Here is a 19,249-nt window from a genome sequence, read left to right on the forward strand (position 1 = left end):
GATTTTGTCCCTTTTGAGCGCTCAGTGTTTTGGACTTGAGAGAGGGAAAGGTTACATAATTGGGGTTTCTGAATATTTAAAAACCTCCCAAAAAACTGACTTACATTTTTGTAGTAAGGATGTGCAATGTGGGAACCTGTGGCTGCAACTTTCTACCGAGATGGGAATTAATTTTGAGATGTAAATTAATGCTTAGACAAAAGTCCAACAACTTGCATATGGAATCATTTAGTCTATAGTATAGTGAGCTAAGGGCTCACATGAGTGCAGGTTTTTTATTATTACTATTTTTTTTTTCAAGGGTTAGTTTTGTGCTTTGACAGGGCCCAGTTTCACACCAGGAAAGGTGCAGGATGCGGAGCTGGAAGGTTGCAGACTGTTCGCCCAGGGCCACCTGCACCCCAGCTGGGAGCTCCATGCCTCGGTGGTGCTCGGGCTGCTCCCAACCTGGCAGGAATTTTGTCATGCTGTTTCTTGGGCTGCCAAGGTGTCTACTTTTTGCAACATTTTTATTGCCTCTAAATAGATGTCTGGGCTGGAAAAAGCAAGAGAGTGTGGGGAAGGGAAGGTGGTGAAGAATGGTCATGGAGCACAAGCAAGAGAACAGACAAGTCTGTTTGACCACACTGGTCAAATGTGACAAAAAATGTCCATGTCAACAATCAAATTTCATAAATAGGCTTCTAGATAAGAGGATCGTCCTGAAGCATGGGCAAAGGCATGGCTGTAACTCCTGTACCCGGATTCCTCACCGAACCTAGAGCTGTCTTGTCCAGCCTCCCACTGTGTGGCTGGAAGATGGTTCATTATCAAAGAGAACAATTCAGTTCGTAAAGAAAATATGAGCTTGATTGTTATACCAAAAGCAAACGCAATGGTCTGTTCCCTACGGAAAGTCAATAGGACTGGAGAAACATGGCAGAATATGTTTTGTCTTCAGATGCAAGTCAGAAGTTGTGGGAATCTGGAAATTCCCCATCTCTCAGAAAGCTCTGACTGGGCATGGGCATGCACAATCCCATAGAAATGAGTGGCATAGGTAATTAGCTTTGGATATTTTCTTTTTAGAAGAACTATTTATCTTCATTTGTCTTCCAGAGTGAGCACAAGATGTGAAGGCAAGGATTGGTTTTTTTTTCTGTCTTGTGCAGCAAGCACTTAAACATGTTCTCAATGGCCAGGATAATTAATCTCTCTGATGCCTGCTGAGAAACAGTACCTGTGCTGGGTAATTTTTGATTGCATAAATCCAAATGTATAAGTAAGCTCACAGTGTCTGCTAGTGTGTGACTGTAAGTAGATGCTTTTCCAGCAGTTACGGACATAATGAAACACTACGTATTTTTATATTTGATTCACACTGATGAGTGGAATCTAGATTGCCTGCCTGTGTTTTCTATGGATCATTCTGGGAGTTTGATATACGGCATTTGCTTTCTCTTTTCCACGATTAATGCTTGTATTGCTTTCTCCTTATTTAAAAAAAAAAAAAAATCTGTCAAGGGCTTTGTACCTGCACCTCAAAGGCAGTTCTAGTTGTCTTTATTTTATGTTGCCAAAATAAACGTTCATATTTAATGGCTGAGATGGCACTTAATCTTATGTAAATGTTCCGAGGACTCCATTTAGCAGACTTTTACTGAGATAATTGTTTTCAATAATTTAAATGAGTTGTTAATAAATTTATGCATTCGTACACATTAGTTGTACTACTTTTACATACATAATTTAGACATAAGTAGAGAAAATCTGTATAAGCGCAGATTTGACAAGATTTGCTGCTTTGAGTCATTCTTTCCCACTGAAAGAGGTTTGTATAGAAGCAATGTAAATGAAAATCTAATGTTTTCATTATATGTGTGTATACATATTTAAATACATTATGATTTGTGCAATTTAACTAACATTAGTTAGATTACTTAATTAGTAACTTTATTGTCTAACATATAATTTGTAATTTTTTCAATATTGGCATGTCATATACATATGTATATATATATATGTATGTATATATATATATTTATGCAATGGAACAGACCTGGAGAATACAACTTCTGATGTAAAATGTGTGGAAAAGACCTGAAAATCCTCTTAAATAAATTTTTGTTAAAATCTATATCTTCCTGTAGCTGTTCAGACCTCTCATTGTTTAAAGATGAAAATATAAGAAGTGGGTAATATACTGGAATATCTTGTCTGAGATCCTGCTGTGAAAATAGCACCATGATGTAAGAGGTCAGTTACCTGGTGCCCAGTCCTGTAATTGGTTTAGTGAATGTTCTGCAGCTTTTGGAGGAACTGTCACTTTGCTGTGATTTACCTTCAGAGCCCTCCCCTCTTTAGCACTGTTCCTGCTTAAAAAAAAAAAAGAAAAAAAAAAGAAAAGGAGAGTTTTTTTTTTTTTCCCTTTTGCATGATGTTTTTGTATATTAAATAAAGGACGTTTGCATTTTGCTTGTAGCTATGCCCTTGCCCATGCATCATTGATAATACATTCAGAAATACCTATTGAAAGATCTTGAAAGATCCCCAGAGTGATAGGTAGATCCAAGCTGAAATCCACGGACTCTTTCGGGTGGGTGTGCTTGTTTGCTGTGCCTTTGGCTGTCTGATGAGAGCTACAAATACTAGCTGTTTGCTGCAAGCCCAACGCTGGCGCCTGCTGCATCGCTGTATTACCTTGTGTAACTGAACATGACAGGGTTGCATGGGGGCATGTTCTGCCAAGTCCTCTGTAGCTTGGCATTTAAAATATTTTCTCTGATGGACGTACAGCAGCATTCAGCGGTACGTGCCGAGTAGTTATAAAGAAGACTTTTGAATTTTAATGCAGATGATATGTAGCTGAGGATCTGAAAACCTGAAATAACTAACAGCCTTGTAGTTCTGTGTTTTGAGCTAAGAACACAAGAAAGTGTAAACGCTTAATATGAAATAAGGCCTTTAGACAAACCCTGTGTAAAGCAGCAGCATCAAATTGGCTCTGCAGCCACGTTCAGCACTTGAAATCATGATACTCTTACTTTGCATTCAGTATCTTGAAGCACTGTTTGACTAACTCCTGCTCAGCAGACTCTTGTGGCTAATCCCTATTAATAAGTAAATCTTCTATATATGCCTCAAAGGTAAATAGTATCAATTATATCTGAAATACAACAAAAAAAGGTTTATTATTAAAAGTTCTTGGAACTGTTATAATTTGAGTAGTGATTTCCAAGATTGTGGTCTCTTTTTCCTTACTTACTCATTTCCCTAGGAAGCCTAAAGCTTTGCCCTCCTGATACTGATAGGAGGGCCACAATTTCTCATGCTGTTGTAACAAGAGCAATTGCTACAGTAAAGTGAGAGGTGCTGATAATGTATAAAAGTTTGGAAGGCGGAAATAGGGCAAGTAAGTCTGGTCTGTAAGTCGAAGACGGTGAGGGTGAAAAAGTGATTAGGGTCTAGGGTATATACAGAAATGCAGGAGCCATCATTCAGGCTGCATTTCATGGGCATGTGTTTATTTTTCTGTGATCATTTTCTCAAAGTTGGCTGTTTATTTAAAAATCTGTAGATAGTAATGAAGTACATGGAGCTGATGCATGAACTGTGTCGATGCTTGCAGCTTGTTTTCTTTTATGGAAGTGCAGTGCTGCAATGGCTGGAGAAAGGGAATAATGCTGTTGGAAAACACTTGCAGTCTAGAGCCACCAGTTCCTCTTATTAATATTTATTTTGGTTCATACCTCAAAATGCCATTTCTTTACATCTTTTCTTTTCTTTCCTTTTTTCTTTTCCTTTTCAGATGCATTTATAATCCAAAATGAGTTTTACAGTTCCTTGTGTCTGAATGCAAGGATTTTGCAGAAAAGATGATATGTTGAGGTGGGTAGTCTAGCTTAGCACTACCTTTAGACTGTGGTTGAGGGTTGGTGGCCTGAAGGGGTCTGAAGATGATACTTTATTTAACTGAATATGAGACAGTTTTTATTTCTTTGCAAAAAGCAGTGATCTTGTAAATCATAGAATCATAGAATGCTTAAGGTTGGAAGGGACCTCTAGAGGTCATCTAGTCCAACCCCCCTGCACACGCAGGGTCACCTAGAGCACGTGGCACAGGACTGCGTCCAAGCGGGTTTTGAAGATCTCCAGAGAAGGAGACTCCACAACCTCTCTGGACAGCCTGTTCCAGTGCTCTGTCACCCTCACTGTTAAAAAATTTTTCCTTAAGTTCCTGTGGGAACTATTGGTCTTTCAGTTTGTGGCCATTACCTTTAGTTCTGTCAGCAGCCACCACTGAAAAGAGGCCGGCACCATCCTCCTCATTGCCTCTCTTGAGGTACTTATAGACACTGATCAGATCCCCTCTCAGCCTTCTCTTCTCCAGGCTGAACAGGCCCAGCTCCCTCAGCCTCTCCTCATAGGGCAGATGTTCCAGGCCCCTGATCATCCTTGTAGCCCTGCGCTGGACTCTCTCCAGCAGCTCCACATCCCTCCTATACTGTGGAGCCCAGAACTGGACACAATACTCCAGATGCGGCCACTTACTAATACTGCTCACTATAAATATAGTGAATTTATGTGAGCAGTATTAGTAAGTGGTTTGGAGCTGGAACTCCTTACACATTCTCTTTTCTAACCAGATGTAGAGATTATATCTGGGAACAAAAAGGTTGTTCCATATTCCAGATATTGGTACTCTTTGTACCATAGCTTAGATTGTAGCCTTTCCATAAGAATATGTCATTAAAAATTGGAAATCAATGTCACTGGGCTGCTGAAATCCTCACACAACATTCTACTAGCAATAAGCACTACCTCTATCTTGCATCTGAACGTCTTTTAACAGTATCAGAGATTTACAAACTTGAGGTTTTCTTGATGTTTCTCTGATTATTGACCAGTTCTAGCTGCACAGTACAATCTTTGCAACACCTGATAAATAATGTAATTATTCAGGAAAATGGGAATCTAAATAAATAACAGTTGTCATTCAAGTGGCTTTAGATAATTTAGGATAAATTAGCTTAAATAGTTGAGGATGATTTAAATGGTTAAGGCATGTATTGATCATCAGAAGACACAGCAGGGCCAAGATATTTCAACATGAAGGCAAATGCCAAAGCTCTGTGACATTTTGATTAGTGTGGGGGAATTGGTTAAAAACTGCCAAAGGGAAAGGCAAGTCCCGGACTTGCCTGAGATGAACAGTCAGAAGTCTTAGAAAGCAAACAAATGTTTAACTCAGTGCAAGGTAAAATACAAAAGGGTTTGCCAAGAAATGGTTTGAATTCCCATTCCTCAATAAATTGTAAATTCTAGTTGTAGAGCATTTCTTTCTGCAGTGTGTGTAAGTGCAGCTCTGTTGTAACTGAGCGGTAAACTATGACTTTGTCACTTTTAATTGGGAAACTTAAAAAGAAAGTATGCTGTCTATCTTGGAAATAAGTAAACAATAAATAACTAAAATAATTATCTCACACAATAATAAATCAGCAAAATAGTTTGAAAAAAAATATTTAAGACAGAAAAAGCTCAAAGGCCAGAGAAAAACATCAGAAAACTGCATAGGGTATAAAACATTTTCCCTATGAATGAAGACAAAAGATGTAAAAGAACAACCTACAACCATTATATTTTAGTCTTTAAATATGTATTTATAGACTTAAAGGCTTAGTGTGAACTGAATTGCCCTTAGTGGCTTCTTTCAATCTTACCTCGCCTTTTAAGAACTGTTCTGTATGGAAGAAAAATTGAGACAATTCCAGTTATGTTAATATCCATATCCAAAATATCCAACAATTAGATTAATTTTAATTGCTATATTAATTCTAATTGACTTAAGGCTACAAAATGGTTAATTTTCTTATTGTTGTAGGAGCTTTTTTAATGTATTTATTTTTATTAGATATCCCCCTCCCTTCTAACTTTAGACTTTCACTTTGTACATGGAACACTACACTTAATTCAGCATGTTCTGTTACCGTCATTTCTTTCATACTGCACTTATTTTACGCTGTCATTTTTAACATCCTGATATTCCAATTGCTATTTATTTGATGTGTATGAATATTTTGCAAAATGCTTTAGTGTCACAGGGAAAAATAACAGTTGGATTGGGACTCCTTCTCTTGGTAGTCTCATCAAGAAAAAGTTTAACTATGAAATATTTCCTAATGAAATATTTCTTGGCACTAGCTAGTTTCCATAGGTGTCACAATTTTTCCATAGGTTCTGTGGGATCTTCTTTGGGCTGCCACGGTGGTGGCAGCAGGTTTAGGCTTTCTGAAGACTTTGCAATGTCTCAGCTGAGTAATTCTTGTGATAAAGTCACTTGCTACCTTTTCAAGTATGCATACAGATTAATAGCTATAAATGTCTCCATTTATGGACTCAAAATGGCAAAGAAATTCTGTCTTTCTTATTTTGCGTATTTCCAGCTTATTTATCATTGAGGCTAGCTGATTTCCATTTCTGTATAATACATCTAGAGTTTCCAGTAAAGCTCTTTTTTTCTCCACATACATGGAGCTTTTGACACATTTTTGTTAGAATTATTCTCTGTTTCTATTTATATATACATATTTAGAAGAATTAATTAGAAAGAGTTCTGTGGTTATTTAGGAAAATTTGAAAAATTGGCAAAAAAAGAAAAAAAACTTTTTTAAAGAAGACAAGAGAGCAAGACCAGAGGCATTCGAAATGCTTAGGTAACCCCCCAGCATAGACATGCGCCCTAGAGGTGCAGAATGTCCTTGCTTGTTAAGGTGAAAGTTAAAGTGAACAACTTGGCCAAATAAATTTGAAACCACCTAGAAGATATGTGATTGTGCATTACATAGATTTGGTAGGGTCTTGATACTGTAGTTAATGTGTTCTGTGGTGTTCAAATGTGAAATTTTGGAAGTGAAGAGTTTGAATAAACTTGGTACTTCAGGCCAAGGAATGGCCTAAGTGAATGAGTCACACATAGGGGTGGTACCTGTAAGCACCTTGTAATCCCCTACAGGGTAGCAGGAAAAGAGTGACTGATTTGTCAGCTCCTCAAGACTCTCTTTCAGCATCTGTAAACCTTTAGGCCCCTTGCTTGTTTCCCTTTTGCTGTATAGATCTTGCCAGGGGCTTGTGGCAGCCTGCCGGGACATGCCCGTGGGTATTTCTGTCTAGACAGAGCTTTGTGGCAGCCTGGGGCTGGTGTGATGAACTGAGCCCTTTCCCGAAAGCCGGCCTCTAGTCAGCAAATGCCCAGTAGCTTGGTGCAATGTTTCAGCATCTAAAACCCAAGAATTTCCTGGTAGACTGTCCTGTAATATCAATTCTGCCCTTATAGCTGCTAATGTGTTTCTATCTATGACCTAAATATTTGCTGAAGTTTCTGTGAGACTGTGTTTCACAATTAAATATATATGTTTCTTTGATGAATAACTTTCACTATAACATTCGAAGTAAATTGCTCTACATTGCATCAGCATGGATGTATTGCTGTTAAAAGAAACGTAACAGCGGGAATGACCAATACAGAACTGAGGTACAAAGTGCTCACAAATTGGTTTTGTGTGTGTTTATTTATATATACATATATACATGAGTGTTGTATGTGTATATCCATATTTTTTTTACTTTGGGGCTGGCGTACTTAAGTTTGAAGCACACCTAGCTTTTCTAGTGCTGTAGCTGAAAGGACAAATGATAATTTCTGTGGGCAGTTGCATTTCATTTATGTTAAATAGAATTTTTTTTTGTTGATTAAGCTTATGAATGATTGACTGAATACTGAATTTATACATTATTTACTATTGTTATACAAACAGATGTATTTTGCATTCTGTAAAAATTTTACTGGTAAAACAGAATTTTGCCATGTAATTGTCTTAGCACATTAGAGGAGCTCTGAGGCAAAATAGAGGATTTTGCTATGAGTGATTTTTACAACAGCCTCTGTGCTTTGAGTGTGTTGCCCAGGGAGAGCAGGTGCTTTCGGCAGAGCACAAATGGGGTGGCTCCTTCCCTTCCTCAAAAGACACGTCAGACGTGGCTCAGAGTATAAATTCCCAGTCTCCTGTCCCAACGATAGCTGAAAAGAACCAGTTTTCCTCTTTATTCACATCCACTGTTGATTTCAGAAACATAAAAGAGTAAGCTTAATGTTGGAAAATTTCTGGAAAAGAAATCCTCAGCAGTTAAAATTAGGTGTTTCGCAGTTAATAGCTTATAAGCAGCTTTCTCTTCTTTTAGACATGCTGTTTCATGTGCCTTGCAAAGTGGATGAATTGCTTGATGTAGGGTACTTATGAAGCTTTTTCTTCTTCTCATGCATTTCTAAGTGTTATGACTGTGCATATTTCAGTTACAGGACAGATTTAATAATAATAGAATCTTTGAAAATAACGTCCTTTTGGTTAGTATTTGAAGGTAAGATTTCTGCTGAGACAGGTTGCTCTAACCACAAAAGACTTGAACCTTTGCTACTTTTCTTACCTCCTGAAAGACTGCAAGGTTCCTCCTTGGAAATTTGATTGCTGCAGTGTGAATGGCCTAGGATGAGGAACTTAAGGAAAAATTTCTTAACAGTGAGGGTGACAGAGCACTGGAACAGGCTGCCCAGAGAGGTTGTGGAGTCTCCTTCTCTGGAGATCTTCAAAACCCGCTTGGACGCAGTCCTGTGCCACGTGCTCTAGGTGACCCTGCGTGTGCAGGGGGGTTGGACTAGATGATCTCTAGAGGTCCCTTCCAACCTTAAGCATTCTATGATTCTATGAGTGTCTGCTGTGCTTTCCAGAAGGGGCAAAAAGCTCTTTCATACAGATCCTATTTTCCGCAAGAATCCCAGATTAGCTGTTTCTTTCCAGTTTCTGCAGCAATAGCACAATCCCAAATGATAGTATTCTATTTTTTTTCCATTACTCATTGCAGTAGCTACAAATACAGAATCATTTCTGAAAATAAAAGGGAGCAATAAAGTTTTGAACAATGCCTACAGTATTAGCATAATAAAGTAGAATTTGCAGGATCAGCATGAAGTTGAACAAAAATCTTTAATTTGGATGTGTGCCTGGAACCTCTGTAACACTGTTGATCCTATGTTTTCTTTTTTTTTTTGATTAATTAGCATGGAATTTTCCTAATTACCTTTAAAATTAACACATTCACACTGCCTTACGGTAATATACTATTAGCTAATGTTCATCCAAGCTTCTGTCACCAAGTTGATTGACCTGGTTTATCCAATGAGGCTGAAAGGTGGACTGCCTGTGGCTCCTTTTATACCATGTTGCTTTTTTTTCCCCTATTGCTAAGAGTTTTAAACTTTCAGAGAACAAATAAAAAAGATAAATAATTAATGTAGCTATGTTGAGCTTATGTAGGGTTAAAAAAAAAGGACTAGAGAGAGTGGTAGAGGATTGGAGAAAAATATTCTTGATTTATCTTTTTCAGAGTATGACGGTGCAAGACCCTAAGTCCCACAAGAAAGTAAATGTCACACCAGGGATTAGAATTAGGTATTTCGAGCAGTCAGTACTCACCTGGGGACCTTTGGAAACACATCGAGATGAAGTTTTTCCAAACAGAGAAAAAAAAAAAAGTTAAACTTTGTTTACAAACATAGAAGAAAAGAATGTTGTTATGCTCATGTAACAAAAACCTCAGGGGAGATAGGTTTCATATGAATTTTTGAAAGCGGGTGAAGAAAAAAAAAATCCAAAGAAGCATTTTCCCTTTTCACATTCTTGTATTTTTAGATTGCATAGCAAAAGATGCAGGTAACGCTTCTCTTTGCTAACTAGCTGTTGCAGTGCAGCCCCACTGACATATCCTTGTGGTTCGGAAGCAGAGGATGGGTGCTACTTGGAAGGAAGCGTAGGGGAGGATTTCAGTTTTGGCTGCTGTGCTAACCCATTTGTGGATGAAAACTACTGTGTATGTCAGAGCGAATGCTTCTTTGTGAAAGAATTCGGCACTCAGGTATATGGATGTAGTAGAAGAACTTCTTGAGCACGGCCCAAGAAGAGACTCTTTCAAAAAAAATCATGTAATTAATTGTTTAGGCCAGATGAACCAGATAAGTTAAAATGCAAGCGACACGTGGAAGAGTGGATGATGATGGCTTTTCTGAAGGGACTGCTGAGAACTTGGGGATGGACTTGGAAAATGAGTTGATTGCAGTACTTTGGACCTGGCCTCAGTGCCCCCAAGAGGGTCCTCGGAATAGGTGCTTTTACTTGGCAGTACTTTTACTGGGTACATTTCAGCACTGTCATCAGCCTGAATCTCACTGAAGTGAAAGGGACTGCCAAAAATAGGGAGCTTTATATGTTTAAATGTAAGTTGAAAATAGATGAAGGATTTGATTTCTTTCAGGCTGTTGCCACAAATAGGCATGCAGGCGTTTTGCTTAAATTCTGTTCTAAAATTAAATTTTTGAATCCTCCTACCTGTAATCTCAAATTTAGGCATCTAATAAATGTGTGAGTTTCTCAAAAATTATGAACACCCACATCTCATTTTTTGACAGTCATGCAAACCGTGAATGCTTTGTAAATTGGTCTGCTTAGTTAGGTACTTTTTTTAGGCACTGATGTGGGAATCTTTAGTATATAATCAGAGACGAAAAACCTGCAGATCTACTTCATTAGCCATTTGGGTAGAGGACACACAAACAAAGCATGAACCTAGAAAAAGAACTAGGCAGTTTGCAAATAGTTAGAAGAGAAAACTCAAGTAAGGTTAACAGAAACAGAATAGTGTTTGCAGCTGAGATTTATTTTTCTTCAGTTCTGTCTTAGAATTCATGAGAGAAAGGAGATTTTATTTTGCAGATCATGGATTATTTTGGCTTGTTAGTGCTCTGTGAAGATTGGAATAACAGCAGGAAGGAGTTCAGAGTCTAACCTTTTGCTTTCACTGCCAGAATACTGGAGTGCAATATGCATGTAAATAATAATTCAGTAAAATTGGAAATAGTGCCTGCTGAATACATCCAGCACCCCTCATTCTGCTGTGGGCTGGACTGGAGTTGGAGATATTTTTAGATAGCATTTTGAAAGTGTTGCTCAAAACACTTTTTTAATATAGGGTATGATTATCTAATTTTATCTAATCGGCTTGTTATGGAGTAAAGCATAATTTACTATGAAAATTTCTTTAGTGCTTACAATAAGTGTAATTTAAAATAGGCAGGAAGAATAAAGAATTCTGAAATTATCTGAAATAATCCAGCTATTACTATAGTAATGTATGTGCCCTAAAAATGCTAGACTATAATAAAATTATGTTAATTTGCTCAGTTTCACTGACTGTAAGGTGTTATAAACAATGCTGAAAGGCTGATAGAAGTAGTCCATAGTAATTTATTATTTGTATTCCTAATGGTACTGAATCTTCTTTTGAAATTTAAAATTTCTAGTTTTTCAAGATATAACTTTTTTTCAAGCTACTTGCAGTTACAGGTTGCAGTTATAACTGACTGGACTGCCTAGATGAGTTCTGTGTTGTTGTTTAAATGTAATCAAATGAAGACAAAAGGCAGTAGAGAGAAGATCAGTCGTGTTTTAAACTTAGAGTAGTGTTTAAACTTAGAGAGGTGCTGCTTTTTACTTTTGAAGTTGTCAGTTATATTTTAGGTTAAAAGCCATTAAAGTAAAATCTAATTTTGCAGATTTGTGTAAAATAAATTGAACATAAATTGTTTTGAATACTGCTACTGCTTAACAGAATTTTCCATTGATTTGTTGATAAATGAAGAAATTGAAAGAATTGAAGGAATATGAGAATAATTCCATTTAAGGTATATGAGAATAATTGGTACAGATTCTTTACACAAGGACCTTATTACTTTGTCTTTCATAAGCCAACCAACCAACCCACAGGGAATATGAACCATTTTTATATGCCTTAATATACGAATATACTCTAGCAAAGAGGAATACAATAAAAATTGTCAGAAGAGAAGGTTGAGCATTATCAATATGGTTATTTTGATCTACTAAAACATCTACTTTCAAGCACTGATCTTTTTGTGTATAAATTGTGTTGTGCTCTCAAATTCAGGATTTATCATGGCCATTCTACTACTGAGAAAATGATCTAATCATAGGGCTTTTAAAATAGCTTTTCCTTAAAAGTGCATTGGTGGGTAGGTGTTAGACATGTAGCAAAATGTTTCCTTCAAAATTCTGTGTTATTTAATAGCATATTTATAGTCTTTCAGTCACTAAAATTCTTGTCTGCAGATTGTGCCTGTCCTTGATAGAGGCGGGATTATGAGAGGATTTAAATGTTGCAAGGTTGCCATGAGGGGAGACTCATTAGTCGTCTGTTGCTCTAATGCTAGAGCTAAAGAGGCTATTTAGTGTCTAAGTAAGTGCAAAAGAAAAACGGCAGTGACAGCATATATAAGTGGACGACTGTTTCTAAAAATGTTAGCTTTTAAAGATTTTTAAAATATGCATTATCATCAATAATTAAATAAAGTTCTCTGAGAAACAGGATGTTATTTAATGTTTTCTGCTTAAGGTGAAACTTTACAGTAACTTTTATGTTTACTTTATTAAAACATAAATAGCAGCAGGTAATGAAATGTCTGTTGGTTACTAAACAGATGTGAATTACTGTAATGTTAGGAGAGATGAGCAGGAATGAAATGGCTTTGTAGTTACCTTTTCCAGTTTAATGGAAGGCCATGGAAGAGGAAATATGTAAGATTTGTATAAACATCCTTTAGCAATAAAATATTTGCAGCATAAAAGAACTTTTCTAATATTCAATAAAATATTCCTTTACTAAAGTATGCAGCTAGCAGGAAAAGGATAGGAACACAGAACATAGAATCGTAGAATGCTTAGGGTTGGAAGGGACCTCTAGAGATCATCTAGTCCAACCCCCTGCACACGCAGGGACACCTAGAGCACGTGGCACAGGACTGCGTCCAGGCGGGTTTTGAAGATCTCCAGAGAAGGAGACTCCACAACCTCTCTGGGCAGCCTGTTCCAGTGCTCTGTCACCCTCACTGTTAAGAAATTTTTCCTTAAGTTCCTCTGGAACTTTTGGTGCTTCAGTTTGTGGTGATTACCTCTAGTTCTGCCGGTGGCCACCACTGAAAAGAGGCCATCACCATCCTCCTCACTCCCTCCCTTGAGGTACTTATAGACGCTGATTAGATCCCCTCTCAGCCTTCTCTTCTCCAGGCTGAACAGGCCCAGCTCCCTCAGCCTCTCCTCATAGGGCAGATGTTCCAGGCCCCTGATCATCCTTGTGGCCCTGCGCTGGACTCTCTCCAGCAGCTCCACAACCCTCTTGTACTGTGTGGCCCAGAACTGGACACAATACTCCAGATGTGGCCTCATGAGGTTTTGGAGGCAGGCAAATACATGTAGGAGTTGCATATTCTTTCATTAGCATACAGTTTAATTTTCCTGTGTTACTTTGTAATTTAGACATTGCTCTTACAAACCTGTTTCAGCTTTATTATTGATTTTTATTATAGTCTGTATGATTAGCTTTTCAATAGCGCAGTGATCTTATCAATCGTTAAGTAGTAAAATATTTATCGTTGTAAGAATCTGTATTTTTAGCTTAAGAGTATGGTGAAGCACACTGCCCTGCAAGATTGAGAAGGTGCCTTGAGGCCTTAACAAAGAAGTTAATGGTAGTCAAAATAGCAGATGAAAAGATACCTGCTATTGTCTTGATGTAACAGAAATATATATATATATATTTTCCAAAAGGAATAAATCTTCAGAATTAACCATCAGTGGGGAATATTTTTTTAAAAAATCTTTTATATTTGGAAATATAGAAAATAGCTCTCCAAAATTATTATGTTCTAATTAGTGTTGGAATTTCCACAATTTTTACTTTTTTAGATTGCCATTAATTTCCTTTACTGACTAGATTGTGATTTGTGTGCATTACTGGAAATGGGCTGAAAGCTTTCTAAAGATGGAAACATGTGGTGCTTCTTATTTTCATACCTGTTGAACAGCAAGATGGGGCTTTACTGGTAGATAAATCTGGGTTGGAAGGGACCTCAGGGAGCACATCTGATCCTACCGCTTGGAGCAGGATAACTGTGAACTTGCTCAGGGCCTTTTCCAGTCGAGTTTGTAGTAACACCCAAGGATGGAGTTTTCATAGCTTCTTTGGACAAGATCTTCTGGCATTTAACCACCCTCAAGGCAATCATTTTTCTCTGATATCTAATTGGGATTTTCTTTGCTACTACTTGTGTGCATTGCTTTTTGTTCTTTTGTTGTGCATCTTTACCAAGACTTTGGCTCTGCCATCTCTGTGGCCACCGTTAGGTAGCTGAAGACAACCATAATATCCCCCTCAGCCTCTATGTGTATGAGGCAGATGAAGCCCAACTCCTCCAGCCTTTCCTCAAGTGTTCCAGACCCTTTCTTGAGCTGCCTCCAGTTTGTTGGTGTCTGTCTTGTACTGGTGTCCCAGACTGGACCTGGTACTCCAGGGATAGTCTCCCCAGCGCTTAATGGAGGGTAAGAACCACTTGTGCTGGCTGGCTGTGCTTTAACCTCGCACAGTGTGTGACTGGCTTTCATAGCCTCGAGGATATAGAAGATCTTTGGAATTCACCAAAAGTGAGGGAAAGCTGAAGCATCAGTAAATGCTGTTCAGCAGATCTGCCACTAATGGAATCTCGCATTTTTTCCCATCTAGAATGTGCCCCCGGACTTGTCCATCTGCACCTTCGTGCTGGAACAGTCGCTGTCTGTTCGGGCCCTCCAGGAAATGCTGGCCAACACAGAAGAAAAGGCAGAAGGGGTAAGTCATTAAAACTACACTTTTTCACCTTGAATGATGCAACATTTCTTTCCATGGTACCACAGACTGTGACTGGCACAAGCTGTAGCATAGTGAACTCTCTGCATTTAATTTTAGTTCCTCCTCCACTACAGGAATGATTCAATCTTGAGAAATTCGAACTATTTTCAGCTTTCACTGAAGTTGGCAAGAGTTGTGAATGTGCTGCAGATTGGCATAGAGCTACAAGAAAGATTTAATTTGATCTCTCAGAATGTGAAACATAAAGCTTGATCACCTCTTTAGGACAGTTAAGGTTTATGATGATTTATGTCATCATTATATCAAGTCTGATTGTTAGAGATCTTGAAAATGACTTGGATATATGCTGTTTGTCTTTGGGAATAATGAAATTGTTCTGTAGGGCCTGAACTAACGTGTCCAGCAATTCAATTTTAAAAATGGAGATGCAGTATTAATGAGTAGTGGGGAAAAAATACAGAAATTACACATTTTTAACATTGGAAGATGAATGAATTATGACACTAGCAAACTGCTATTTGCAAATAAACCAAAATATTGTAATATTGTCTGATGTGTAGTTCATTCCATGCTGTGATGTAGCCTAGGGTTGCATATACACTTTGTAGAGTTAATTTGAATGCTGCACTCCAGCCCAAACCCTGTAAACTCTCCCTGCGAGGAAGAGTGATATGGGATGCTTACTGCTAAGCATAGGAATTACACAGATAAAACAGAAGCAGGGTCAACCATAATATTTCACGCAAGAAAGCTGACGGGGAGAAGCATGCTTCTATTATCCCTGGGAATGCCCTGAAAAGCAGGCTTTAAATGAACAGGTAGCAGTCAGTCCCATATAATGCCTTGCACTGAGGCTGAAAACAGCATTTGGGAAGTCCATGCATGATCAAAAGTGTATGCTATCACTGATAATTTGATAAAGGGCTAACTGCAGCAAAAGGAGAATGAAATGCACATCTGAGAGAAGAAGAGATATCAGAGCAAGGAGATCATGCTTTTAGATAGGGACTTCTCTTTTCCTATTTTGCAAATACTGAAACTAAGAGCAAGTAAATACACAGGAAGAAACGACATCCCAAGTACATTCATGAGCACAGGCATAATGTCAAAAGTCGTAGCCCAAAACCAAGGATGTGCAGTGACAGTTAAGAGTGTTTCTTCCCAAGAGTTGTTTCTTCCTAAGTTGTTGGAACATCACCCAACAACAAGAGAAACCATATGGGGATGAACATTGAGTGGTACTGTAAGGCAGAGCAAGGGCACACTTAGAAGAGTGAAAAAAGATTAAATTATCCATCCTGTCAGAAGGGCTAAAAGAGAACTTAAGAAGCAAGTACTCCTAAGTTTTTTCTTTATTTCCCTTTCCCTTTCCCTTTCCGTTTCCCTTTCCCTGTGAAGTTCTTCTCATAAGATGATGTAATTTTGTATATACATCTGAAACACTATAATTTCAAGGAGCAGTGCCAATTTTTTACTTACATTAATACCGTTTTTTTCATTTAGGAGAAGAAAGTATAGCCATTACTACAGAGATTTTTATTGTAAACTGGATTCAATATGAATTCAATTTCTAATGGAGAAAATCCTATAAAGGGAGGTCTTCTCAATTGTCAATTACTTTTCTGTACATTATAAGTCATTTAGGCATCAGTGATTTTCCTGTTTCTTTCCTTTTTTTTTCTTTCTATTTTTTATTGTGTATAACCTCTTGCAAACTGTGTTTATTTAATAGGTAATAGGTAAGTCTGCAATAAGGTAGTGAGGAAACAAAATCTCTTGCTGAATTGCGTAGAAAGAAAAAAATAAATAAAAAACCCCTTGTGTTTAAGAAAGATTACTTCAGTGCCCTACTAGGATTTCGTTTTAATTCTTAATTAGTCTGTATTAAAAATGCAAGATTACCTTTGTAATAAATATCTATTTTTTTCCACAGTAAGAATCCCCAAAGGAGAATTTCCATATTTTTTAAGATTACTGGTCCATCCAATTGAGCATCCCTTCCTGTCCTGAATTACCTATCTGCCAGTATCAAAAGCAAGACTGGAAACGAGTAAAAATTCTTAAGAAAGAATGTGTGTAGAGCAGTACCCGTTCGGTAAAGTTTTGTTCTTGCTTGAGGCACTTGGTAGTTACTTTATGCTCTGTTTATTTTGTACCATTCCCTCTTTCTTTCATGGCTTGTCTGTATAATGTCACTCAGACTGACTTCTCAAGGGCTTTTCTTGGCTCATTACAACTCAGTCTGAAAAACAGATGCTACAAATGGCTGAGTTACTGTTCATCAGCAGAGCTGTGGCAATTCTTTAGCCTGCTCAGATTACAAGCTAATTGTATTTCCTAAAATCACCTTTTTGTTTCTGTGGACATGCTCTATTTTAACACTTGTACTGATGAGCAATAACATGGAGCTTGGACAGATGTGATTATGCAAGTGCTTTAACACTTGAAATGCTGCAAAAGTATTTATGAATTTGTTTTCATAACACTGCTTTGGGATAAGTGAACAGTTCTTTACCTAATTATAGACAGAGGAAAATTCAGGTATTCAAATATTAGGGGAGTTAATCTCCCCTTGAACAAGATTTTTCACTTCAGAGATTTTTAGATGCTGCAAGCAGGGATCTCTCTGCTTCACCCATAGCTTTCAGTGCTTTTAAATTCTGCAAGTCAGATTCTAGATACCAACTTGGTACCAAAGGAGAGGAAAAGGAAGGAAAAAAAAAAAAAAAAAGAAGGAGATTTGGTCTCACTGACCTGACAGATCATTCAGAAGCTCTGTGGTAGAGACAGATATAGGATCTCTGTGTTTTCACAGTGTATCTGTCATTCAGTAATTATCTTCCGGAATCCTATAGATATCCTATCAGTATGTCTTCCTGCTTCATTACTTACAGTGACTTCAGTGTTATATGCATGTGGTTCTTTTAGTTCATCCACAGAAAAGAAAAATGCAAGAAAAAAGGGATAAATTAGAAGAAAAAAAAATCTGTAGATAATTCTAAAAGTCATGTATCCTTTTTTGGCTAGCAGGAAAAAAAAACAAACTGCTTTTCTTTTGAGATCGCTAAAAGCTTATGATTCAATTAAGTTGCAGTGTGCTTTGCTTGGGATATATTGTGAAAATATATCCAGCAGCAGAGCATGATATAAATTCTGTTCTTTTTTTGTCTTGTGACGTCTCATAATCTTCCTTAATAATTCTCTTAAACAAGGCCATTGAATTTTGGAGCCTCCTGGTTGTATGTTAAATGCCATATCCCACTCTAAATATGTTATATATGAATACTGAGGGTCTGTAACGCACTTCCACCTGCCAGTATGGTATGTGTTGTTATGTTCCATGCAGATGAATGTTTTTAACTAAATATTTTCATTCAAGTGACTTCTTTTACAGAAGCTTAATTGTATCAGCTGCTGTTATTCTTTTCAGTTGGGTCTACTAGAAGAGGAAGGAGTGCCCCTGGCTTTATTATTGTACTTTCATGAGAAACATGCCAAGGAGGAGAGGTCTGTTATGGCACCAGTTTCTGGGACTTCTGTCTGCTCCTGTGGGCTTTCTTCTGCTCAGTACTATGTGTGCCTGTATTTTTTATTTATTATATATGGGATCAGAGAGGTTTCTTGCAGCTGCTTCTGTGGCCTTTTGCATCAAATGTCAGCTTTTTTGATAACTTTTTAGAAGGAATACTGGAATAAATAAGAATCTGTTTGCTTGTCATCTGTAGCAAGAAAGCAAATGTGTATGAGTGTACAGAATTATGGATGTACTTTGGATGAAAATGTAGGCTGTGCATAGAATAAGTTAGATGGTGTAGAGATCTCTAGCATTTATCATTTTACACTAGGATGATTTTGAGCAAATAAAACTGCATTTGTTCTTTACCTTTTAAATGAAAAAAACTTGAGTAAGCTTGCAGTCAGTTTTGCTGGTTGTTTTCCTAGAGTTAATTGCATAGAAGAATTGGCTTCCATTTGCCCTCAGATGCTGGAAATGTGTTTACATTTAACAACGGACAAAATAAAATATAGAGTTAGATCCTCTGCTACTTTTCTGCAAATTGATCTTATTTGCCCTATATCCTATTGTAAGCTTTTGTATATGCTTATATGCTTTTTTTTTTTTTCTCCAATATTTGCACAGCATCTGTGCTTTTCTGCTACTGCATGCCATGGAGATAATAGATTTTTCCTATGTTTGGAAGTAAGTGCAAAACAGAGGGCAGTAATCATTTCCTTTAACCTGCTGGCCACACTCTGTCTGCTCAGCTGGCATTCATTGCTGCAAGGCTATCTTGCTGGCTGATGTCTGACCTGGTAAACAGAACCCCCAGTTTCTTACTTGTAAATCTGCTTGCTAGCCAGTCATTGCTCAGGCTATGCTATAGCAAAGCTCATTCTCTCTCAGATGTCTCAGAGCTATTTGCCTGTGTTGAACTTGGTGATGTTTCTTTGGTTCATTTCCTTG

The 19,249-nt window shown here is 37.6% G+C and overlaps 1 protein-coding gene across 1 annotated transcript in view; it reads left to right on the plus strand.

Moving 5' to 3' along the window:
• RYR2 (ryanodine receptor 2) overlaps positions 1 to 19,249 on the plus strand; it is a 362,813-nt gene that overhangs the window by 114,030 nt on the left and 229,534 nt on the right. Inside the window, exon 3 of the mRNA XM_088522870.1 lies at positions 14,659 to 14,763. Within this exon, the coding sequence (XP_088378996.1) occupies positions 14,659 to 14,763 (105 nt within the window). The remainder of the gene's footprint in view (positions 1 to 14,658; positions 14,764 to 19,249) is intronic.

The sequence above is a fragment of the Tinamus guttatus genome, unplaced genomic scaffold (assembly GCF_059628265.1).
Source record: "Tinamus guttatus ecotype Peru unplaced genomic scaffold, ASM5962826v1 Tinamus_guttatus_pri_ptg000011l, whole genome shotgun sequence".
Lineage (NCBI taxonomy): Eukaryota > Metazoa > Chordata > Aves > Tinamiformes > Tinamidae > Tinamus > Tinamus guttatus.